Source organism: Talaromyces proteolyticus (assembly GCF_021365285.1).
Source record: "Talaromyces proteolyticus strain PMI_201 chromosome Unknown BGW36scaffold_11, whole genome shotgun sequence".
Classification (NCBI taxonomy): Eukaryota; Fungi; Ascomycota; class Eurotiomycetes; order Eurotiales; family Trichocomaceae; genus Talaromyces; species Talaromyces proteolyticus.
Genome location: NW_025764287.1, coordinates 1716607 through 1738542, shown reverse-complemented (window position 1 = coordinate 1738542; position 21936 = coordinate 1716607). Strand labels below are relative to the sequence as shown.

General features: G+C 47.3%; 9 protein-coding genes and 1 non-coding gene across 10 annotated transcripts; 1 reads left to right on the top strand and 9 right to left on the bottom strand.

Moving 5' to 3' along the window:
* Positions 1-1135: 1135 nt before the first annotated feature.
* Positions 1136-2697, bottom strand: BGW36DRAFT_348749 (uncharacterized protein; the record flags this gene model as incomplete). Its single annotated transcript, XM_046213273.1, has 3 exons — positions 1136-1644; positions 1709-2281; positions 2331-2697. 3 exons carry the CDS (start codon positions 2695-2697, stop codon positions 1298-1300), a joined length of 1287 nt encoding a protein of 428 aa, XP_046068412.1. The 3' UTR covers positions 1136-1297.
* Positions 2698-3398: 701 nt separating this feature from the next.
* On the bottom strand, positions 3399-5583 carry BGW36DRAFT_45731 (uncharacterized protein). The gene is made up of 5 exons (XM_046221960.1): positions 5048-5583; positions 4942-4985; positions 4864-4875; positions 4610-4813; positions 3399-4562 (listed from the first exon to the last, which is right to left on the bottom strand). The coding sequence occupies exons 1-5, from the start codon at positions 5293-5295 to the stop codon at positions 3415-3417; spliced, it is 1656 nt and encodes a 551-aa protein (XP_046068411.1). The 5' UTR covers positions 5296-5583; the 3' UTR covers positions 3399-3414.
* Positions 5584-6181: 598 nt separating this feature from the next.
* On the bottom strand, positions 6182-8126 carry BGW36DRAFT_45689 (uncharacterized protein). The gene is made up of 3 exons (XM_046221945.1): positions 7707-8126; positions 7539-7643; positions 6182-7484 (listed from the first exon to the last, which is right to left on the bottom strand). Exons 1-3 carry the CDS (start codon positions 7892-7894, stop codon positions 6608-6610), a joined length of 1170 nt encoding a protein of 389 aa, XP_046068410.1. The 5' UTR covers positions 7895-8126; the 3' UTR covers positions 6182-6607.
* Positions 8127-10498: 2372 nt separating this feature from the next.
* Positions 10499-11164, bottom strand: BGW36DRAFT_431623 (putative O-methyltransferase; the record flags this gene model as incomplete). The annotated part of the gene is made up of 1 exon (XM_046221008.1): positions 10499-11164. The coding sequence occupies one exon, from the start codon at positions 11162-11164 to the stop codon at positions 10499-10501; it is 666 nt and encodes a 221-aa protein (XP_046068409.1).
* Positions 11165-12111: 947 nt separating this feature from the next.
* BGW36DRAFT_387554 (ankyrin repeat-containing domain protein) lies at positions 12112-13066 on the bottom strand. The gene has a single exon (XM_046217137.1). The coding sequence runs from the start codon at positions 12908-12910 to the stop codon at positions 12173-12175; it is 738 nt and encodes a 245-aa protein (XP_046068408.1). The 5' UTR covers positions 12911-13066; the 3' UTR covers positions 12112-12172.
* Positions 13067-14032: 966 nt separating this feature from the next.
* On the bottom strand, positions 14033-16007 carry BGW36DRAFT_268781 (nucleoside phosphorylase domain-containing protein; the record flags this gene model as incomplete). The annotated part of the gene is made up of 3 exons (XM_046210137.1): positions 14033-14696; positions 14886-15063; positions 15113-16007. Coding segments are annotated over 3 exons (1737 nt in total), but the record flags the coding sequence as incomplete, so codon positions are not given.
* Positions 16008-16582: 575 nt separating this feature from the next.
* BGW36DRAFT_387551 (uncharacterized protein) lies at positions 16583-17854 on the bottom strand. The gene is made up of 2 exons (XM_046217136.1): positions 17382-17854; positions 16583-17310 (listed from the first exon to the last, which is right to left on the bottom strand). The coding sequence occupies exons 1-2, from the start codon at positions 17728-17730 to the stop codon at positions 16835-16837; spliced, it is 825 nt and encodes a 274-aa protein (XP_046068406.1). The 5' UTR covers positions 17731-17854; the 3' UTR covers positions 16583-16834.
* On the bottom strand, positions 17855-19489 carry BGW36DRAFT_387548 (ribosomal RNA-processing protein 7-domain-containing protein). Its single transcript, XM_046217134.1, has 3 exons — positions 18412-19489; positions 18260-18365; positions 17855-18048 (listed from the first exon to the last, which is right to left on the bottom strand). The coding sequence occupies exons 1-2, from the start codon at positions 19372-19374 to the stop codon at positions 18351-18353; spliced, it is 978 nt and encodes a 325-aa protein (XP_046068404.1). The 5' UTR covers positions 19375-19489; the 3' UTR covers positions 17855-18048; positions 18260-18350.
* On the top strand, positions 17895-18308 carry BGW36DRAFT_45636 (uncharacterized protein). Its single transcript, XM_046221921.1, has 2 exons — positions 17895-18192; positions 18267-18308. Exon 1 carries the CDS (start codon positions 17979-17981, stop codon positions 18156-18158), a length of 180 nt encoding a protein of 59 aa, XP_046068405.1. The 5' UTR covers positions 17895-17978; the 3' UTR covers positions 18159-18192; positions 18267-18308.
* A 160-nt stretch (positions 19490-19649) lies between the features above and the next one.
* On the bottom strand, positions 19650-19731 carry BGW36DRAFT_t67. The gene has a single exon. It is a non-coding gene; the product is annotated as a tRNA-Thr (tRNA).
* Between the last annotated feature and the right edge of the window lie 2205 nt (positions 19732-21936).

Here is a 21936-nt window from a genome sequence, read left to right as displayed (position 1 = left end):
CAGTAATAACACCAACTGTGATACGGCTGGCGAAAACATTCAGAAGGGCCGTCTTACCAGCACCACTTGCACCCTATACGTAAGAAAATGTGAACTAAATCTCAAACCCTGTAGCTTCTATAACTCACCATCAGCGCTGTTAATATACCTGGCTTTATCCAACCCTTTTTATCCTTTTCGATCTAGTCGTACATAATCCAACCAATCCAGAAACTAATAACAACTTAACGCTCCTCGACATCGCTAGTGGTCACTTCGCTCGTATCGAGTACGCAAGTCACGGGACTCTACCGGTTCTCTAATTCGCACATATTGGCACGGGGAGTATGTTCGAGATGTACAAAGACAAGGTATTGCAGACAGGTGACATAATGAGAGTAGTCAGATACGGGATGACATCCTCAATCGGACACCCAGTCCCCGGCAACAAAGTAAAGAAATGATATCCACTGACAATGGCATCTATTTTGAACAAACCTTACAGCAGACCACTCATTGCGGAGTACTCGGCCAGGAAATATCTGGTAGCGGATCAAGCATTTCACAGCTAATAGGTGCGATGAAAGTTCTTTTGGCAACGCCAACATCAGTATATTTCACAGCTCCTCCCGAGTAGCAGAACCAAGTCATGAATGCACAGCAACTGCCACCTATTAATCCAATCCCTCAACATCCATTTGTCATCTACAATCAGGCTGTACACACTGAGCCTGAAGCCGAGACGGAAACAATCTTCTTTCCTCTCGTTGATGATCCTACATATCTTGTGCCTAGAGATGAGGACATGCAGCAGCTGGTTCCGGGAATAGACATGGTAGATCTATTCAACTTTGCAAATTCATTAGCCAGTGGACTCGATTGAAGGTGAATTGCAGGGAAAAGCATCTGCTTTGTTTTTATTAATTAATTGTTGAACGTTAGAACAACTTGAGTTTAGTGTCAAATTCGATTGGATTTAGATAAGCCCGAATTACAAATAACTAATAACTTGTCTATCTAGACATATATATATATATACAAATTCACACTGAAATCTATGATCAAATAATTAGGTAATAGAACTCTCAAATATAATATTCTTCTTTAAGGATTCTAGTGTTGATTCACGTCATGAGAATTGGTCTTGAGTTCCTACAAGCATTTCTTTGTTTGATTTAAGATAAAAGGAGTATACAGTAATATCGAAGAATTGTAATATGCCTTGTCAAAGTACTCCGGATGAACTCACGACCAAACTAAAAGGCAGAAGTTGCCCAGCCAATAAGCAACGCTATCGCCCCTTCTATCGAACCCTGCTTTACCGACATACCGCATACCCCATCCTCTCCAATTTCCTCCTCTTACTCTGCCCAAAATTCCTAATCAGCTCATACGACTCGCGCTCCTCTTGTTCAAACGCTGTGTCTTCCTTGACGAGATTCAGCAGGTAATCGTGTACGCGATTGCAGCATGCCTCTTTCGCTTCATCTTCGCTCGCGTAGAACCCATACACCTTGCCAATGGCGCCGGCTCGCGTAAGGTACGGGTCGTCTTGGAATGTGACCCAGATGGAGTAGGATTTGACTGCTTTGCATGAGGTAGGAAGATGGATGGGTGAGGAGTCGAGTGTGAATTTGGGAGTGAGGTGGAGGATTTCGCAGATCTCTGTGATGTGGTCAACCAAAGTACTTCTTGGGTTCGTATTGATGGGGGAGGTAGGGGGGATTACTGTTGACTTTCTCACTCCATGCATTCAGGGATCTTGTTTCACTCAATAGCTCATTCACAGTCACTCCCCACTTACTTTTCTGCTCGGGCTCTTTTCCCACACTAACCGTAGAGATACGAGCGTTGGAGACTGGAACGAGATTCGACATAAAGTCGTGGAGTCGTTTTTTCCCCATTGACTCTGGGCAAAATGACTCCGCGCGAGATCCGCGGCTCGTTGGTTGGTTGGCATGAGGAAAATTCTGTCTTGTATCAACGTTTACATCGTTGCAAACATCATTATCTCTCTTTACTATATCTTTCTCCTCTATAGAAGTGGCATCTTCAGAGGACTGTTTGATCGTGATACCTTCTTCAGAGGCCGAAGACAGCGAGAAAAGATCCGAAGAGCCTTCGGTAAGCAAGAGATACAAGGTCTGATGAGCAGCCGCATCGGCAGCTTGAGCTTCAGTATCGTAGAATTTGCGAACTCCCCAGCAAGCCACAGTCCCAACGCCTGTCTCGTAGCGATATCCGTACTTGTGGATGTATTTGGTGAAAACAGGGGCAGGTAGCTTGTTAGAACGTGCATATTCTCCAACCGTCAGTATCAAAACTAGACTTGCCAAAGCTGCTCTTCTTACCTTCCAGCATCTCCACCCACAACCACTCTGGTGTGGTCAAAGCCAAATTCGGCTCATCTGGAACCCTCCAGTCCGCATAACGAGATTTCAGCAACGACAAAGCTACACGACAGATTTCGACTTTGGCAGCCATTTGCGTCCGCAGTCGCGGAATGCTTAACGTTTCTCGATAGAGGAAAAGCTTTGCAGTCCACTTCCCAGGATAGTCTTGGGAATACTCGAACGTAGGGTGAAGATGAGGCTGGATGAGAGTCAACACCCCGAAGTAGAAGAGCACTTGCTTGGCTGTCAAGCTGCGAGTGTCAATTTCACTTAGGGGCTGACATATGGCGACCTCATGGGCAGCAGGGTAGTAGCCTCTGTTCATGACTCGCTCACCAAAGTCATGAGGAGGGGTCGCTGACATGTGGTCCTCGTTCGACGTGTCGAATTTGTTCGTAGCGGCAACGGGGTAAACGGGACTGGGTAGTATCGCATTGTAGGTAGCCTGGTTGAGCTCCTCGACAGGTATATAATAAGGACGAATCGGTTCAACTATGGGAATTACTGGTGGAATGTGGTCAGCGCCTTGATAGGGGGGTAGATAGAAGTTATCTGCCGGTTCCATGTTGCGGATGGAAGAAGCTTCACGTCTCTGTGAGAAATCTTCTGAAGACATCTCCGTTTGCGCTTCAAAACCTGTACTCTTAGGATACATGGTGCGGGGTGGAGCAGATCTCAATCTTAGAGGGGTTTGTGAAAGTGAGGATGGTGATCTTCATGAATTATCTGAGTTGTTGGTATTCTAGAGAGAGAATGATTGCGTGAGAGTTGAGGATAGCGAAGAGATGATGGCAAGAAGAACTCGTGGAAGGCGGGCGTGCGAGGGAGCCCGAATAGGAAGGAGCCACCCAAACAGGCACCGCCCCCGCCAACTCCAAACACCATGTCACATCTCTATATCAGGACCTCAAGCAATGAATACAATACATACAGTTATCTTCGTTGAAAGGAGGGAAGTAGCACAACATAACAAACAAGGCAGGTTCTTACGACTTGGCGTGGTAGGCTGATAAGAATAGCTGTTCCTTAATATGATACTCATTCACTCAATTCCGCCATCTGTTTCCGTTAGAGATGGAGTCCTCTCGGTTCGTTGAATCTTTTTCGTTGGCGATTCACTCGTCTGTGAGGCTTCGTCCGGCGCTTTTGTATGCCTTTTTCTCTTCACCTCACCACCAGACACGCGCACAGTCTCAGTCGTGTGTACTATGAAATTGGGTTGATGAGCACTGGATACACTGACTTCCCGGCTAACTTCTCTGCTAGAAGGTTCACTGGGCGGCTCAGAGTCGATTTGGTTGCTCTTTTGGGGTGCCTTGCCCTCCTTCTTGCCCTTGACTTGACCTTGCGGACTAACGGCGAGCCGTCGAGTAGTGACTGTCTCGCCAACGCTTCCTGTCTGACTCGATTTTGATTTTATACTTGAACCGGAAATTTGTCTGGAATCTTTCGAGTCTGGATGTGTCGCTTTAGACGTGGCTTTGGAGTAAGATTCAGAGCGAGCTTGAGCGGCTGCAGATGGCCGGGAAACTGGTGGCATTGAAGGAGCAGGATTCTGCTGGTTGGATAATGTATGAAGCGCCTTCGCAGGGCCTGTAGGTTCATTGGCTTGGTGAACGTTCTCCCCTGACGCAGCCATACTGGCTGGTTGACTGTGGTCATAACTCATTCCATTGACACTCGACATTGCGCGGCTGCTCACAGATAAGGGACCAGCATCTGGCATGGAAATATCACCTATGCTGTGTCGTGTTTGGTGGTTGCGGTGAACCATGGGAGGGTCAAAGAATGGGTCTGAACCACCATAGCCATTATTAAACATGTTACCGAAATTTGAAGGGTGTAGATTCAACCTGCGGTCTCTGTAAATGTCGGACCAGGGAATAGCTAGAGGGGGCGGCGCAGACGCTGGAGCAAAAGATTTGTGCGTGCTCCATTGGGGCATGTGTTGACACAATTCTTGGTGATTTCCCTCATTTCCAGGCGCTCGTATACCTTCGTAACGCGTTGTATCATGACGAGTTGGTGAATGCGCATGAAGATCTCCGAGATCCTTGTGGTCATCGTAACTACCATAGCTTCTCTGGTCTGCATGGCCTCCGTAGTTGAGCTGATACCTGAATAGGTTTGTAGGAAGTTGCAACCACATATTAGAATTGGGCCAAGCTATCCCACAATTTTCTAGAACACCTGTGCTTTGTTAACTTGCGAATGACTTACATATCAGACCTACTTACTTAGGGGGGCATGTTGGAACGAAAAAACAATAGTGTCCTTGACTCTCTCAAAAGGTGGAGAGCGATTAGGCCGTGCAAAGCCCTCCGAGAGGATGATCCGTACCCGGCCGTACGTGTCAGCTGCGTCCCAGGCGTATTGATCGATGACTTCTGGGTGGAAGGTGGGAAATCGAAGCATTTCCTGATTGCCGTTCTTGTCGACCTCTACCAGCAACATCAATATTGATCAAATGCTGACTGATTTTCTCACTTACGAGAACCCATTTCTGTGGGAGGAAGCTCATTAGCCACGTCCTAAACGCGAGACAGAATATTGAAGTTTACTGGCTTACCTATCACATGCGGCAATGCACTACGAGCACTGAAAAGGCCGCCACTGCGATGTAGATATGAATATTAGCACACTAGGAAAGGAAGGAGATCCCAAGGGCAACCTACGCAATGCAAACATTGTCCGCATAGATTCTAACCTCGTACAAGATACAGTCATCGGGACGCACCACGGTCTCCAAAATACGAGAAGGGCATGGCTTTTCCCAGCTATGTATTGAGACTCGAAATGGGCTCTGCGGTGGTAGACTAGGTATGAAAGAGGTGATGATAGGCAGCTGGCCCAGGGACCGTTGATTGAAAACGTGCTGGGGATTCATAAACGGTGAATTAAGATACGGGGAGTCTGTATCCATTCAGCAAGGAATCTCGACGAGAGGGCATCTGTCTCAATCGAACCTTTGTCGCTGACGACACAGCATTGGGTCCGGAATTCCTGGATGGGCGCCTTGGAATCGGCCGGGAAGAGGAGCACGTCCCAGTTGCTGTATCTCATGCTGCTCTCGCTGACGGATAACGGAGTTACTTGTTGACGAAGAATAAAGACAGTCGTGGTCGGTGCAGGTTGAGCTATCAGTCTGGAGAGGATGAAGGTCGTTGCAGTGCCTGCTGCAGGCGCGGGTTGCAGCAAACGTAGCTTCCTGTGTAGACAGGGAAGGAGGCAGACTACGGCCACACTACAGTAGAAGAGCAGAATAGAACGGATAGTGATAGAATTCTGACAGAGAAAAAGAAACAGCCGACCCAAGTGGAGATAAAAGCTGAAAAACGAACATCAGCGTCGCCTTGGTCCGTAACTCCGAGGGTGTTCATCATAAGGCAGTCTATCATCCCTAGTAGCTACAAGAAAGTCCGGCATAACCTGAAGATGCCATGGCATTCAAATCAATGCAGAATGACGAATGATGGATTCGCACAAGGAGATTGACGCCATGCGTGGACACAGGTTTATATCAAAGGAGGAAAAGCTAAGGAAACAAGGAAAGAAGAAACAATATCAAAGAGAACTTGGTGGATCTAAAGAGCGTATGGAGATGCAAAACGATCTCGGGGACTACTAAGTAAAAGAAAAAAAGAGAAAGCGGGGGAATGATGGGAAATCGAGAGCAGCTCAGCATGTTGTACAGTCGTCAGTCTACAAAAAGCATGATAGAACAACCTCAAAAGCACGTTCGACAGGACCGATTCATGAGAACAGAGGCTTCATGAAAAAAAGAAAAACTTTTTGCAGCATGCCGACCCAACGGGGAACGAGGCAAAAATGAGAAATAGAAGGAAGGGTGCAATCTGGAAGTTAGATGGGCATGGGCATAAGAGTTCGTGCATCATTAGACGCAAAGTAGGCAAGCCACTAGAAACAACAGAGCTAGGTTGGAAATCGCTTTACACGGACGTCGTCGACACATCCATATCTTGAAGTAAATAAAGAGAAAGAGACCGCTCAGATGAAAGCAAACGCCCAGGGAAAAAACCTCGCTCATCAAGAGCAATAAAAGAGCCTTAGCGAAATTGTGAAAAAAAGGGCAAGCCAAATGTCAAACTAGACTCATTGCGGAAATGAGGCTAAAACTCTTTTGCGGGTATGATTTCCTTTACTGTCAGGTTGAAAACAAACAACCAAGTCAGTCCGATTGTTCACTTGGGACTAGGCATCAGGTTGACCAACCTTCATGGGAGCGAAGCCACCGTATTGATGCGCCGGGGGCATGCCCATGTTGGGATAGATCGGTGGAGGGGGGCAGGACGGTATGGGGTGCCAGCTGGGCCGGAATTGTTCTGAGAACGACCCCAGCTGAGACGGACACGGGAGTTGCCAATGGGGTATCCTTGCATCTGGTTGATGGCCATCTCAGCAGCGTGTCGCTGAACAAACTGAACGAAACCGCAGCCCTTTCCAGGAGGGATCTTGACATAAGTGATCTCGCCAAAGCCTTGGAAGAAAGAGCGGAGCTCATCCTCAGTCACATAGCCAGAGAGACCTCCAACAAAGACAGTTGTGTTGTTGGGGTCGGTAAATTGGTTCATTGGCTGAGGAGCACCGTAGAAGCCCATAGGAGGACCGCCCATGGCCGGAGGGTACAGGCCAGCAGGACCAGGCATTCCCAATGCGCCAGGGCCGACGCCAGGACCTTTGTTCTTAGGAGTGGCGGTAGAGATACGCATAGGACGGTTGCCACAGTAGACACCCTGCATTTCGCTCAAAGCGCGCTGCTGGTCGTTCTCATCCGAAAAACGGACGAACCCATATCCACGAGACATGCCACTGATCGGGTCGGTCATGATTTTAGCGGACTTGCAAGATGGGAAGCGGCTTTGGAAAAGAGAAACCAGAACGTATTCATTGACTTCGGGGCCAAGGTCGCCAACAAAGATCGAGTACTCGGGTCCACGGTCGTCGCGGCCACGGTCTGCCAAGCCACCGCCAGTAGCCCAGTTGAGTTTGAAGGCACGGGTGGTGTTGGGCATAGGAGTGCCGTTGAGACTGAGGGCCTTGGCGGCAGCAGCGGCAGACGCAAAGTCGACAAAGCAGTAACCAGCGTTGCTTCTGCTGTCAACATTAGTTCTACATGGCAGATGGGCAGGGGATGTGTTTGCTTACCCGGAAAACTTGTCCCGAATCATCTTGACGTTAACCTGCTCACCCATTTGGAACCAAAGATTGCGGATGAAATTCTCATCAATCCATGGCTCGAGTTCACCCATCCTGTCAATTCAAAATCTATTAGCGGGCGCGCTCATCTAATTTCTTAGATATGACCCAACATACCAAAGAGTGGTCTTTCCGTCGCCTCCCTGCTGGGGAACTGGAGCAGCAGAAGGCTCGCCAGGGGCAGGGCCAGTGAAAGGCGCAGGAGAAGGCTCCTGGCCGGTCATGTTGGCATCGGCGGGAGCAGGAGCGCCAGTTGGGGCAGCGGCATCCTGCTGGTTTTGGAATTCGTAGTTCTGGAAAGACATGGCGATCTGAAGAATAACAATTCACGAGCACAGCGTAACAGAACCGAAATTCAAGCAATAACTTTTGTGAAAGTGTACGTTAAATGGCCGTCGCGACTTGAGATCTCGTACGAGTCGTGAAAGAAACACCGGCTGGCAAAATATTGCGAAGGTCGTGATAAAGCTTGCGCAAGGACGCTAAAAGGTATCTTACTTCCTAAAGCATGGAGGAGTGGTTAGCCAAAAGTCGAGAAGTTGAGTAAAGAGCGATTCGTGGTGAGGTGTGGGGATGTCAAAAGTGAGTGCAGTGAATCTTTTTTGCAAGGATGAAAAGTGCCGTCAGGTCAGCGTTTGAAGGATGTCGCGATGCGCAGCGGTGGTGGACAACGCGATCCTCTGAGAGGGTCTTCCCCGAAAATCTACTACTGCATTCGCGGAGTACAGTGGCACAATACGAATAATGGGAGGAGTAGCACGTGCGAGGAATCAAGTTCGGAGACTGCTATGTCGTGGCTGCTGCCGCTTCCGTTTCCGGCGAATGACTCCAGCGCAGAACATGGCGCAGCCGCCCAGATCCGCGCATCCTTCAGCAAGACGGTTGCACTGCGCTTGTTTGACGTCTTTCTTTTCAAGGCACGATCTCGTTCAATCGCATCGGACCGTGCCCATCCTCCCGAGTCGTCAACCCTTGAGGCCACCATTCCAACCGTAAATCAGGCGACACCACGAGGCCATCACGATGCCCCGGTAAATGTTTGTAGATTCAAAGGTCATCGCGAGCGCAATTGAATCGATGGTCATAACACGACCACAGACTCGACAATAGGCGTCATAGGAGGCCGGGTGCGTCGGCGATGGAGGACGTGCTGAAGCGCTGACGAGGTTCGCGTAGGGTGCGGGAATGGAGGGGAAGTAGAGGCAGCTGGCGGGAGGCATGGAAGAGCAGACTTACCAAGTAACAGCGACGAATTGCGGTCAATGCAGATTAAGGATTTCGATTGATGGGGGAGCCAAAAAGGATACGCGGCGGCCTCGGTTGCGCAAGGACTGAGTGGCTGCAAAGGAAGACGTAGAGGGAGATAGAGAATTAGACGTGGGCAAAGCTCAACTCCGGCGACAAAGACACGAATGGATACAGATACAGGATAACTGATAACTCTGCAGGAAAAGAAAGGGAAGAAAAAACTCCGTCCGGGATCTGCGAAGAACACAAGAAGAGAGGGAGGAGAAGGGCAGTGAGAAGGAGGAAAGGAAGAAGAGGGAGAACGCGAGCGTAATTCCAAGCGACAAGGATTTTCTTAGAGCGCGGGATTTGGGGGGGAGAAAGAGGGAAGGAGCGACAGCGAGCGGGAGGGTCGCTCTTTCTCTGCAGACAAACGGGCAGGCGGGCAGGGCAGGAAGGAGCCAGGGCAGGCGGCGACGGGCGAGGCCGGCGATTGGTGCAGGCCTATTACATAACTTGCACAGTGCACGCTGCTTCCTCTATCCTTTCTCTCTATTAATATCCCTTACGGACCTCGACTTGATTATTATATAGTGCACACTGGAGAGTGTATGCACCATAGTACGTCTATGTTCTACACGATCTTCTATATCTATGTTGCTCCTGGCGTTTCCAGCGAACTGAGTATTACGCTCCTGAGCAGGTCGGAACCGGTGGAGTACCACTGCCCGCTGGATGAATGTTCTCATTATTAATGCGTTCTCTCTTCCAGCGATCCAGATCAACAGTAAACTTCAGACAAGGCCGTCACACTATATATAATAGCTATATGTACACATAGCACATATTAGTATACACAGCCGAACGAGCCCGATGACCCGATACGAGTCGGATCTATCGCCTGATCCTGCCGCCGGTCGATAATAATAATAGGCTAGTATCGTACAAGTACCCTCCAGTACCGCCGCCCTATCGCGAACAGTGCGATTAGCTCTTTGTCCGATTCTTGTCCCGACAGACCGGCTCGATCTGAATTTCTGAAGATATGTAGGGTATAACCAGCTCGGCGAATCAGCAATGGCGCATTCTCGATTTATTCCCGATTAGCAGGTGTATAACTGGTGTTTGTGAGATACTGGACGGATCATCTGCACCGCCTGCTGTCATGCAGCTTGCCAGAAGCAGTCCTAACGCAGCCTGACAAGGGGTAAGAGGCTATCTCGCTTTGGATGCGTCATGATGTAACAATCTGCAAGGATCGTCGTTCATCTCCGGGCCATATACACTATACAACTATCTCGGCGTCTGCAAGGATCGATCTTATAATACGTACCGTCCCATGATCTAATACCAACACGAATCTTAATCATACCCTTTCTTGTTTCTCAGATTCTCTAAATTCGTCTCTCCACTTGGGCCTCGCTCGTGGTGGGGAGTGGCTGAGCAAAAGCCCGGAGCTGGCAGTGATTGGCTCGAGCCTCGCCGCCACCACACAGATGCACAGGCTTTAGTTTGTCTTGGACTCAATGTCGCATGGCGATTTCTCGATCAACCGGCAATAATAGTACGGTCAGGATCCATTGTCAGTACCCCGCTTCAACCTTGCTGAGTCAAAGCTCGTCCATTATTATCAATAGTATCAGTACTAACTACTAAGTATATTTCCATCGTAATACGTTTTCTCATCTCGCCATCACCCACAGAAACGGAATAGCTTTACCATCCTCAATCTCAGTCTTCACCTCCTTGACCAGCACCTCCCAGCCCAACTCCCCGAAAACCGCACAGGTCTGTTCCACTCCCCAACCAGCCCAATGCATCACCCCATCCGTAGCACCCAACCAAGCCTTCTCCTTCTCCTCCAACTCTCCAGCCGCGAAACTGCCTAGAAACAGACCTCCGGGCTTCAGCCAGCCGCGTATCCGCTGCAGCATTGTGCGCTGGTCATCCCGTGGTAAGTGGAAGATTGAGTACAGGGCAATCACGCAATCGAACTGGGCCGCCGGGAATTCTAGATCCATCATGTCCCCTTCGATGAGCGTTACGGAGGAGGGGAGATGGGTTCGGGCGAGCGAGATCTGGGCACTGGAGATGTCGTTTGCGGTGACGCTTATGCCCTTAGAGATGAGAAATTGGGTGCCAGGGACACCGGCACCGCAGCCGAGTTCGAGGGCGTGCAGCGTTTGCTGTGGCGGTGTTTGGTCTTTGTGTTGCGACTCGAGGAGGTCGAGGAGGCGTTGGATATAGCCAAGGCGGGTGCCGTGCGAAGCATGGGTCCATTCGAGGTAGTGTTCGGCCATACTGTCATATGCTTTTCTGACATTGTCGCGGATAGTGTTGGACTCCATTATTAAATTTGATTCAGGTAGGTCTTCAACTAGCTGATGAGTAGAGATTATTTCGTCTTTTGTCGAAGCCTGAAGTATTTAAGCATGTTCAAGGTGAGCTTACAAATGAGTCATAATTAGCCGTAGTCTGACACACCACCACCCTGATTCACACCATATATGTACACTCCAAATTGCCTTGAATGTCAGATATATAGTGATTTTGTACCGATCTAAAGGATGTGTACATTCTACTAATATGGATGAGATTTGTTCTCTAGGTACATGAGGGACCTAGGGCTCTAATATATAGCCGAAGGTATACAAAGGACATATTATCTACAGAATGATTTCACTAAGGCGAAAGCCCTTAGATCATGACAGATTTCTTTTCAAGCCCTAGTGCCAATACTGTAAATCCATATGCCCCTACCGCGCTATTTACCATCCTGTTTCCGTGTTGAATAGTATGCTACTAAACAGAAAGTTGTAACCCAGGCCCGTAATCCTCACACCCGCCTACCACAGACCAAGGAAACGGCACAACAGCTCGAGTCCTGGCAGCTTACAATGATTGTCATATGATATGTAGCGACGGATTTACTACTCCACAAGTAGCAAATTTTATAAAATACTCTAAGAAAGTTTCAGTTGTGGAGTAATATCAGACCTCGTCTAGTTTATTCTGTCTAGTTATTAAACATATCTCTCTAGTACTTAAAGTATATGAGTTTCATGGCTCTGGCTATAAGGACAGATATGATAATTCAACAGATATTCGATTTTTCCACTCATGTAGGACAAAGACCTAATTATATGGTTATTGATACAACTTATACAATAAAAGTGTGAATACAGTATCGACATTTTCTGCCTTTCATCTGCATTTTTACACCAATTTATGTTGGATTAGATTTAGGCTTCTTGGAGGGCCACCGATAGATAATGCAAAAAGTTCAAATTTTATTAGCATTACTATGGGGAGGGCTCCTATACCTAATTTATTTTTGTGGTGATATATTCAAACAATTAACGTGACTTTAGGCGTGTTATGACATCTTTATCATCCATGTTGACATCAATGCCAGGGGCAGCAAGTAGCCGGTCCACAACTGCTTCATGGCCTCCAAATGCTGCGTGCTGGAGTGGTGTTTTACCAGCTTCATCTGCTGCATTAACATCAATGCCAGGGGCAGCAAGTAGCCGGTCCACAACCGCCTCATAGCCACCATATGCTGCCCACCAGAGTGGTGTTGTACCATCTTTACTTGCTGCGTTAACACCAATGCCAGGAGCAGCAAGTAGCCTGTCCACAATTGCCTCATAGCCTTCATATGCTGCGCGTGAGAGTGGCGTTCTACCAACTTCATCTGCTGCGTTAACATCAATGCCAGGGGCAGCAAGTAGCCGGTCCACAACCGCCTTATAGCCTCTAGATGCTGCGCGTGAGAGTGGTGTTTTACCAGCTTCATCTGCTGCATTAACATCAATGCCAGGGGCAGCAAGTAGCCGGTCCACAACCGCCTTATAGCCTTTAGATGCTGCCCACCAGAGTGGTGTTGTACCATCTTTATTTGCTGCGTTAACACCAATGCCAGGAGCAGCAAGTAGCCTGTCTACAATTGCTTCATAGCCTTCATATGTTGCGCGTGAGAGTGGCGTTCTACCAACTTCATCTGCTGCGTTAACATCAATGCCAGGGGCAGCAAGTAGCCGGTCTACAACCGCCTTATAGCCTCTAGATGCTGCGCGTGAGAGTGGTGTCATACCAACTACATCTGCTGCGTTAACATCAATGCCAGGGGCAGCAAGTAGCCGGTCCACAACCACCTCATAGCCTCCAGATGCTGCGTGTGAGAGTGGCGTTCTACCAACTTCATCTGCTGCGTTAACATCAATGCCAGGGGCAGCAAGTAGCAGGTCCACTACCACTTCAAGTCCTAAGAAGGAAGCCAAGTGCAGACTCGTGAATCCCACAGGAGTTGACCATGGATCATCTTTCCTCCAATATGCTAACACCCAGGCCAAGTATCGGTCGTTTTGAACGTCACAGAGCTTCGAACCTAACGCTATCATGCGGTCGTCGTTTGGGTTCACAGCAGCTCGGAAATGAATTGCCCAATTTTCTGCCGAGTAGTCGAAGAAATTGTATTTGGAGATTAGCTCCTTAATTACTTCTATGCTCTGAGACGAAAATTTCCTACCAAATTCATCCATTTGCATGAAATGCATGCAAATCTCAGCGAGAAGTAAGTTGGACTCTCGTACGGAGAGGGAATTCTTCCAAATCCCTCGTTCGGGGGTAGGAGGTGAGACATCGTTCTGTGTTATCAAAAATTCCTTTGCAGTCTGATGAATCAGCAAGACCTTCTTCTCGACTATGCTAACGAAAAGGCCACAGAGATGTCGAATGGTGACCTCAAACTGCTCTTCCTCCTGTAGCTCAAGATCTTCGTAGGTGCGTGTTGCCTCCGTAATACATAGTGCAACACCAATCTCATTGACAGAAAGTGGCCGCACAGCCGCGACAATGATTTGGAGTAGTCTCTTAGACAGCCTTTTGTTGTTGCTTTTCCGCAAAATTGCTTCATAAGCTTCCTCCACAGTTGTTGGTAATTCCTGTACCAAGCTCTGTACCATTACCGTGTCAACCCTGGGCTCTGATGCGATGAGATTAAAGATGAGGTGGAGCCATAGATATGTACGATTTTCAACTTTCAAAAGCTCCTCAAGAAGTTTTTCTCGCGCTTTCGAGCTGACGATCTTGCTATCTAATTTGGATACCCGACATCTTATGACGCGGTCTATTTCTGAGCGAAGGGTTGCCGATTGAGTCTCCCCTCTGAGTCGAATGCTGGGGATATTGCTAATGAGGATATGGAATTCCCTTTCAATATCCCAATATGGGCGACTTGTGATAAAGAATTTGAAGGTTTCCTTAGAACCATGGCGAGTCGATGTCCGTTCAAGCTGCATCAGCATCCTGATGAGGTTCTCTTGTTCTGATCTTTGGCATTCATCAAGAGCATCAATCAAAAAGATGATTTTACCGAAATCAGAATCCAAAGCAATATCTTGAACAATTCTCCACATGACTTGGAGGTTTTGAGATATGTTATTTGCGTTCTCTCGAAAACGTGGGAGGGCATATTTGATGGCTTTTTGCCCGACATGAGATGTGAAAAGTTGATGTAACAAGGCTGCCAGGGCATTCGCCGGACTTCGCTGATCCTCAGATGTGTCTTTAAAGAAAAAATAACAAATTGTCGTATCATTTGGCGCCGAGTCAAGTAGACGCTCATCTACAAGCGCTCTGGAGAGTACAGATTTCCCACATCCTGGGTCTGCAGTTACCCATAATAAGCAGGAGGTGGATTTGTCACGCCAGTTGCGAAATCTCTCGTCATCAAGACACCATAGACATGTTTCGGCTTCTCTTTCAGGATTCAAATTCTTCTGCCTCTCATATTCCGTAGTGCGGAACGCTTGGAGACATTTCTCTTCGTCATTTGATCGGCGCCATGCCCGAGTTGCCGTATAATCTTGTTGCCAACTGTATTAATTACTAGTCAATATGAAGTTGTCGAGATCATAAATGGGTGAGACGAATGTCCAGGAAGGTTAAATTAAGGTTTGAATCATGATGTGACAAAGATAGCTGAGAAGCGATATATCGATTGATATATTTACTCATTTCTCCAAGTACGTCTGGACTAAAATCAAAACCCGGGGATTAGTTCACGTACTTTGCTCAATTGGCGGCAGGTCAACGAGACCTTGCCCTGGAATAACAAGAAGAAGCTCTTTTGCATATGCTGCCGCCGTTGCTGCCGCGTACGGCTGCCAGATTTTGTTCTTATGGGAATCGGCATAGTCGCAGATCCCTCGAATGACGAGGCAGGGAAATGAATCCATTAACCCTACAGAAAGTCAGATAATAAATAATTATAAGAAGAGTGTAAAATTAACCTGCAGCTTCCATCTCAAAGCACATAATCTTCTCTTTTTGTGCCCACTTGTCTCTTAATAAAGCATCTTTCATCACTTGATCTGCCGATCCGATTGTTCCGTAATGCAGCTTTGGCGAACCGTCATGTCGATTTTTTCTTTTCACAAGGTTAACATCAGATGGTCCACAAGCTTTACACGACTTCTCTCCCTCTTTATGAATGATACTCGACTTGAAAAGTCTATCCTTTGCTGAACCTGGATACCCGAATTTTGTTGCCATACGCGGATTTTCTGTCAGCATTTCTGACAGTAACTCAGAGATATTATGGCCCTTCCGTTCATGCTGAGCCTGAAGCATACTAACTGCGTTCAAGACTATATTTGGGGGTTTATTAAGTTTTCCACCAGCACGAACGAATTCCTTTTCCTGTTCTGACTTTCCAAAATCGTACTGTACGACAGCCTCTCTAGACTTTGAATGCAGACTTATCACGACATCGCCGAGCCTGATATCTCGCGTGTCGTCTGAGTATTCCTCTTCGGAATCCTCATTCTCATCCTCGGATTCGTCGTCTCTACCATCGTCGCTCTTCTCGACGCCATAATACGGTGCTCCACCACCAATACCAACCATCAAACCGAATCTGACAGCTTTGAAGGTGCGAATCATATCCTTTGCGACGGTTGCAGCAGATACCTTACCCGTTGTTTCTGCCGGTAGGCAAGCAATCACGACATTATGATGACCGATTCGACCAAGGAGATACGTATTCGTGTCTTGCGGATCGGCTGGAAGTATGGGATGTTCTTCGTCCAGCATGGCCGCTGCGGCTACCAGCTCGGTCTTTGGCAATGCACATATCCATCCAACGGTATAATCGTCATGTGATAATTGTCGATGAGATTCGTCCATGTTGACGTAGCCTTGTCAGAAGAACACCTTACAGCCAACGCCTGGATAAACCTACTCATTACTAAAATGATATGTTAGAAGCGTGTCTAAATATTTAGTGAGGTAACGCAGAATAATACAAGTTGAAGAAATTGAAGTCAGTCTAGGTCAGAGGTCACGATAGTGTGGCTGATCAGTGCTGCGGCGCCTACGCAGCCCAATCACAGCCCACCACTCTCATATCCCAAACACATAGGAGCCTTTCCCATATCAATATTAATAATATTTCCACTTTGTGCATTATCTACGGGTGGCCCCCGAGAAGTTGTGGTTAAAATGGAAAAAAAACGAAAGCTTGATAAACAAGGGAAAACTGACTAGTTGAAAGTTCAGCCTTGTCGTAGCCTAATCGCAGCCCAACGACTTTCGTGCACTCAATACTTACGAGGTACTTTTAAAAATACCAGTAACCAATCATTTATGTACAGTGTGGTAATAGAAGTTTGAATATAGCAAACAAAAGTGGATAGTGGATGAGGTATAAGAGCCCTCCCCATATTAATACTAATAATATTTCAGCCTTTTTGCATTCCCTCCAGAGCTCTATATTTAATCTGATATAGATTAGTACTATATTCAACCTTTGTCATATTGGTGTATCTACATGTTATTTTACCCCAAATTTGGCTCGGTTTACCCATATCCTCCTCATGGCCTTTGGTAATGGGATAGATAGATTTCTCTGCTTGCGATTGTCAACTCAATCGAACTATAGAAAATGCACTCCAAAGAGCTACTTATGTACTAACTGCTTCAATTACTGTACTGAGTACATATCAATTGATAAATCAAACCACCAAATCCGTTCCTTTCCCCAGCTCATCACCCAAAAACTGTATCGTCCTCTCATATATCCTCGCAATATCCATCTCCCACTGCCCCGGCACCGTGAGACCTTCATCAACGCCAAAATTCCTATTCTCGTCAAACTCCCTATCAATATCCATCTCATCATCCTCCTCTTCATCCTCTTCATCCTCGTCATCATCTTCCTCCCTTTCCCTTGCCTCAATCACTGCAATCCGACATGCCTCCGCGATACTCTTAATTCTGACTTTCTCCGTCATACTCACGACACTTCGTCTCCCCTCAAACCCGCTCAGCGGGGCCCCTGACTCGGCGTCTTCACCGGTCAGAAGACTGACAAAGACCGAGTCGAGTTTTCTCAGTAGTCTGAATGTCGGTTTTGGCGTGAATGGGAAATCCGGGAGATAAGTGCTAACCAAGCCGGCCACTGAGATCAGATACGGGATTTGCAGCGATGCTGTGCATGTTAGCTACCAACTATACTACACCTGAACATATATCTAGATAGAAGAAGAAGGGGCTACTCACGTGTCCCACTAACCCAAACAACATCAATAACCCGCTCGATATCCCTCACCACCTCCCTGAAACTATCATACCCTTTCTCCCCGCCCCCCTCGGCACCTGGGCCATCACTAGCATCAGTATGCTCGTCGATATCACTACTAAATTTCTTGGCATGCCGACGATTGATATTCCGGATTTGCGCATCTACATGGTTAATTAAGCTGCTTTCCTTATTTGACCCTGGCCTCAGGGGATGTGTGCGTTGGCGTGGGAGATGCGAGGGTGTGATGGTTGATGCAGTTGTGGCGATGGAGTAGGCTGGGGAGGTGAGGTTGGGGATGAAGCCTCCTCCTTCGTATTGTGCGGTCATGGTTGGTACAGCTTGAGGAGGGGCTGGTTAAGACATGCTCATCGGTAGGGATGTGGTAGTGAGGTGTAGTCTGGTAGTTCAATTATACTGTTTTCTATGTATATGGTGAAGAGGAGTAGGGATGCCAGAATTGTGTGTTGATTCTCATGCCACATGGTGATGACATAACAGTCGCGGTGGGGTCGACTAAAGTTGCCGCTCACCCTCCATAGATACTTTTGTGTAGATGTGTAGAGAGAAATTTACGAATGAATATGCTAGAATGCCCCTCCATTGTCTATTATACTATATACAGATCAAACCGCTTTTATTCAATTCCTGCTTCCAGTCAGTCTGAATTCAATAAAATAACCTCGAATGTTATTAACATGCGCACAAAGACATCAGAAGGTGAGAAGATTTTGATAAGCTGGTTTTTGAAGGCATAGTACAAACATTCGAGAAATGAACATCATTTCTGAGGTATATGCTACTCTGGCCCCAGCGGACTCATCATGAAACAAAAATAATGTTAAGTGCGAGGACTCACCATGTAGTCGTATACCACATCCCGAAGCAACGCCGGGCCAGCCTTACAAGAATACACTCACGCAACGCCGAAAATGCGTAGACAGCACCAATCACACACCCTCAGGCTATACGAAGTTAGTAATCTCAACCCAAAAAAAAAGAAGAACTTACCATAATCCGCCCCTTCCGCCTCTTCAACTCCGCAATCTTCCTCTTATCCTCATCGAATCTCCGCAACAACTCATTCTGCCTCTCCTTGCGCTTCTCTCTCATCTGGAACCGATAAAAGTCTCCAAGTCCTTCCTCGCGCCTCTTCTGTTTCTCCACCAACTCGCGCACTTCCTCCTCCCTCGCAATATCCGTGAGTCTGGGACCCCGCGTCACAGTCACAAACCCATCTTCATCCGGCTCCTGCAATCGCCGCGCTTCCTCCGCCGCTCGCGTCGCCTCGACCTCCGTGAATGTCGCCATGTACTCATTCACCGTTGCTAATAACTCGTCTGTAGGAGGATATATGAGCTTGAGATGTGTTCTGTAGCGCGTGGCCCCCAGTGCCGGGAGTCTATGCTCAATCCCCTCACCCCAAATAATTTTTGTTGTTTCTTCGTTTTTGCTCGAGCCAGCCTTACTTGCGTTTTTCGCAGCTTTGTAACTCGCCTCCATCGCCGATTTATCAACGAACGTAACGATAGCGTGAGATCCGCTGGCGTGTAACTCGCGATCCCATGTCGACGGCAGCGAGAAGGTTTCTAGCTGTGTCTGCAGTTCGATTGCAGTTGGTGCTTGTCGTTTGCGCTTCTTATTCTTGTTCTGAGAATGGCCATCTTGCAGAGTTGTCGTCGTTGCAAGTTTCGTTAACCCCCCCAGCGCACCCTCAAACTGCACTTTTTCGACGCGGCCCGCCGATAACTGGCTTGTAAAAAGATGGCGCAGGTGCGTCTCGGTTGTGTCGATGGGGATATTAACGAGGAACAGCGAGCGAGCAGCGTCTGGGTCTGGGATGCGCGGGTCATGCGGGCGAAGGTACAAGTAGTGCGTGACCGGGTCAGGGAAGGAAGGAAGGGGTGGGAGTCGTAGTGGGAGGACTGTGTAGCCGGAGATTTCGGTGGCTAATAATTTCGACTTTTTCGGCATTATGGCGACGGTTTGATGCTGTGAGGGGGATGCTGGTGATAAACCGGTTGATTTTGGGGTTGATTTTGGAAAATTGTTTGGCGGAGCTTAAGCCTTATCGTAAGACCCGCAGCTGATAGAATAAATTTTTCATAAAATCTAATAAGATATCTGATCAAAATTTTAATATATTATTCTGTTCTAAATCAGAAAAATATAATAAATAATAAATACTCCAGGATTATTCCTCGCATGATCACGAATATGTGGTCATAAAAAAAAACAGAAAACGAAAATGCCCCCTCTCGGGATTGAACCGAGGACCTCGTCATTTTCGAATGGTACGAGTGACGCGCACTACCACTGTGCTAAAAGGGCTTCATTTAATCGTGCCATCCTATCACAGCACAACATCACGAATGTTAGTTATGCATTGATATTTGCGTAGGGGGAAAATTGTTTGATGGACTTTAATTCTGGTCCCGTTCTACTAGCTGCTTTTATTCTGCCGAGTTCTTTCCTCGTTGGGTTAGATTGCGGTGCGTTATTTGCACTAGCATGCCGGCGGTGAGTATAGTTTCGAATCCATCCATCATCTGAATATCAAAAACTTCAAGACATTCATTCGCCGTATAACTTGATAATTTCATTCCTTGCGTTGATTCCGAATGTATGAGACACACAGGAAAGGCCAAAAATGCCCCCTCTGAGGTGAACATAGACTTTATCATCAATTTTCTATAGGGAATAATTAGGGTAAAATTAGAGTGGACACGAAGACTCTGATAGGCATCACGTAGATCGATGGCCCACTGTCGACAAAGGTCATCTTCGTCATGAAGAAGTTTTGAAATTCGACCTTTGTCATCCTTATTTCGTCATATGATATGGTACCCTCCGAAGTGTACCCCTGGCCAAAGTCTTGGAATATCTTCGTCCTCAGGTAACCAAACTTCAAGGTCATGATGTTTCAACGATTGTAAAACGCAAGCCATGAACATTTCCTCGAGATTCAAGAGCAATTGCTTCGAGGGACCTCGTGGACGATGTTCGAATGAGGCAAGCTTTACAAAAATAGAGTAAAATCTATTTATCGTCTCAAATTTCTCCCATATGGTAATGTAGAAGGATGCTGTGCTCGTTTCTCGGGGTTGTTGTGTAACCCGATCCGTTCACTCAATTTATAAGCCTGATCAACTTAAAAATAGAACAGAGCCTCTGTCTTGAGGATATGTATTTCGCAAGCTCACTATCTGGATCGGCTGGGTCGTCGATGTCGTCGACATCATTAAGTTCATCTTGTAAGCCAGGATCTGATTCAGCTTTGCCGATATTATTATTTTCGTCTTCATCCGTAAGATCGGAATTGAGTATCTGTAGGGACATGTGCGGCATATGGTTTTGTGACTCTCCGGAAACAGAATCAGTTCAGGAGGCACGAACAATGTAGGCCCTGGGGATCTCAAAACGCCGTGGCATCTTGGAAAGTGCCCAGTTTCCTCTAGATCTGGGTATTCTTTTATACCTGCGATGGAACCATTGTGGACGATGTAAAGGAATAATTAAAGCTGTCGTAAGGGGGTGGAGAAGGATGATATGAGGTTTGATGAGGTTTGATGAGGTGTGGGATGCTTGGTGAGTGGCCTGTGCTCTTTGGAAAAGGCAAATTAGCAATTGCTGCAGTTCTTTCTCTAGGTGTACAGTAACCTAAGGAACTGACATGCCGGCCGAGTAGCGTTATCAAGGCTTGTCGGCTCATATAGTTATCAAGGACTTTTCGTGGATCGTTGCGCAAAATCATACTAGCAGGGATTGGGCAATTCCCGACGAACTCGTCTGGAGCGAATTTCCGAGTATGAAGACATACACGTTTATCAAGTCAGCTCTAGCGAGGACCCACCACCGCAAGAAGTAGCCAACTGGCATTATACTGGCGTGAAGCAGGTGAGACATATGGTTTCTCTAGCGCTTGGCTCTCAAGACTTGTCTCGTGTGCTACCTAGTGGAATCACAGGCTATGATAACGGGTCTGACAGGCTGACCGTTTGGTGAACACGGTAGAAAGTTTTGACATTTGGCGGGATCTGATATGAGCAGATTTTGGAAAGGAAGACATCTCGGCCCCTCTAAGTTCTTGAGCTGAAGTTAAAGGGAGAGAGGCTGTCAAATGAATGTCTACTGTGGAATGAGAGAGACAATATGAATGTATTTATATCCAGGGATTGAAGCTACAAACATCCAAATCAGCACTGCCAACCCAAACAGTACCGCCATCCCAAACAGTGCCGCCATCCCAAACAGTACCGCCATCCCAAACAGTGCCGCCATCCCAAACAGTGCCGCCATGACAACAAAGCCAACACTAATAACTCGGTATTAAACAATGAACGCGGTAACGGATATCACAACCAAACAGCCTCCCCACTCCCCAACAGCGTAGGCATTCCCGCAGCCTCACGTTACGATAAGGAATACACGGTATCTAATCCATAACATCTCTCTTAACGGAAGCGTTAACGGGTATAAGAGATAATGGATGGGTGCGTACCTGCTGCGATTCCTACATCTACATAGATAGGAGTG

What these genes read in the sequence shown, in the direction of transcription:
- BGW36DRAFT_45731 (XM_046221960.1), bottom strand. Translation starts at nt 5,295, where the DNA reads ATGGATACAGACTCCCCGTATCTTAATTCACCGTTTATGAATCCCCAG. An exon ending in GCGGACAATGTTTGCATTGC is followed by an intron (nt 4,986 to 5,047) that starts GTAGGTTGCCCT and finishes TCTACATCGCAG; the next exon opens with TGGCGGCCTTTTCAGTGCTC. An exon ending in GTTCCAACATGCCCCCCTAA is followed by an intron (nt 4,563 to 4,609) that starts GTAAGTAGGTCT and finishes AACAAAGCACAG; the next exon opens with GTGTTCTAGAAAATTGTGGG.
- BGW36DRAFT_387548 (XM_046217134.1), bottom strand. Translation starts at nt 19,374, where the DNA reads ATGCCGAAAAAGTCGAAATTATTAGCCACCGAAATCTCCGGCTACACA.
- BGW36DRAFT_387551 (XM_046217136.1), bottom strand. Translation starts at nt 17,730, where the DNA reads ATGACCGCACAATACGAAGGAGGAGGCTTCATCCCCAACCTCACCTCC. An exon ending in TGTTTGGGTTAGTGGGACAC is followed by an intron (nt 17,311 to 17,381) that starts GTGAGTAGCCCC and finishes TAACATGCACAG; the next exon opens with CATCGCTGCAAATCCCGTAT.
- BGW36DRAFT_45689 (XM_046221945.1), bottom strand. Translation starts at nt 7,894, where the DNA reads ATGTCTTTCCAGAACTACGAATTCCAAAACCAGCAGGATGCCGCTGCC. An exon ending in GACGGAAAGACCACTCTTTG is followed by an intron (nt 7,644 to 7,706) that starts GTATGTTGGGTC and finishes TTGAATTGACAG; the next exon opens with GATGGGTGAACTCGAGCCAT. An exon ending in ATTCGGGACAAGTTTTCCGG is followed by an intron (nt 7,485 to 7,538) that starts GTAAGCAAACAC and finishes TGTTGACAGCAG; the next exon opens with AAGCAACGCTGGTTACTGCT.
- BGW36DRAFT_45636 (XM_046221921.1), top strand. Translation starts at nt 17,979, where the DNA reads ATGAATATGCTAGAATGCCCCTCCATTGTCTATTATACTATATACAGA.
- BGW36DRAFT_387554 (XM_046217137.1), bottom strand. Translation starts at nt 12,910, where the DNA reads ATGACACCACTCTCACGCGCAGCATCTAGAGGCTATAAGGCGGTTGTA.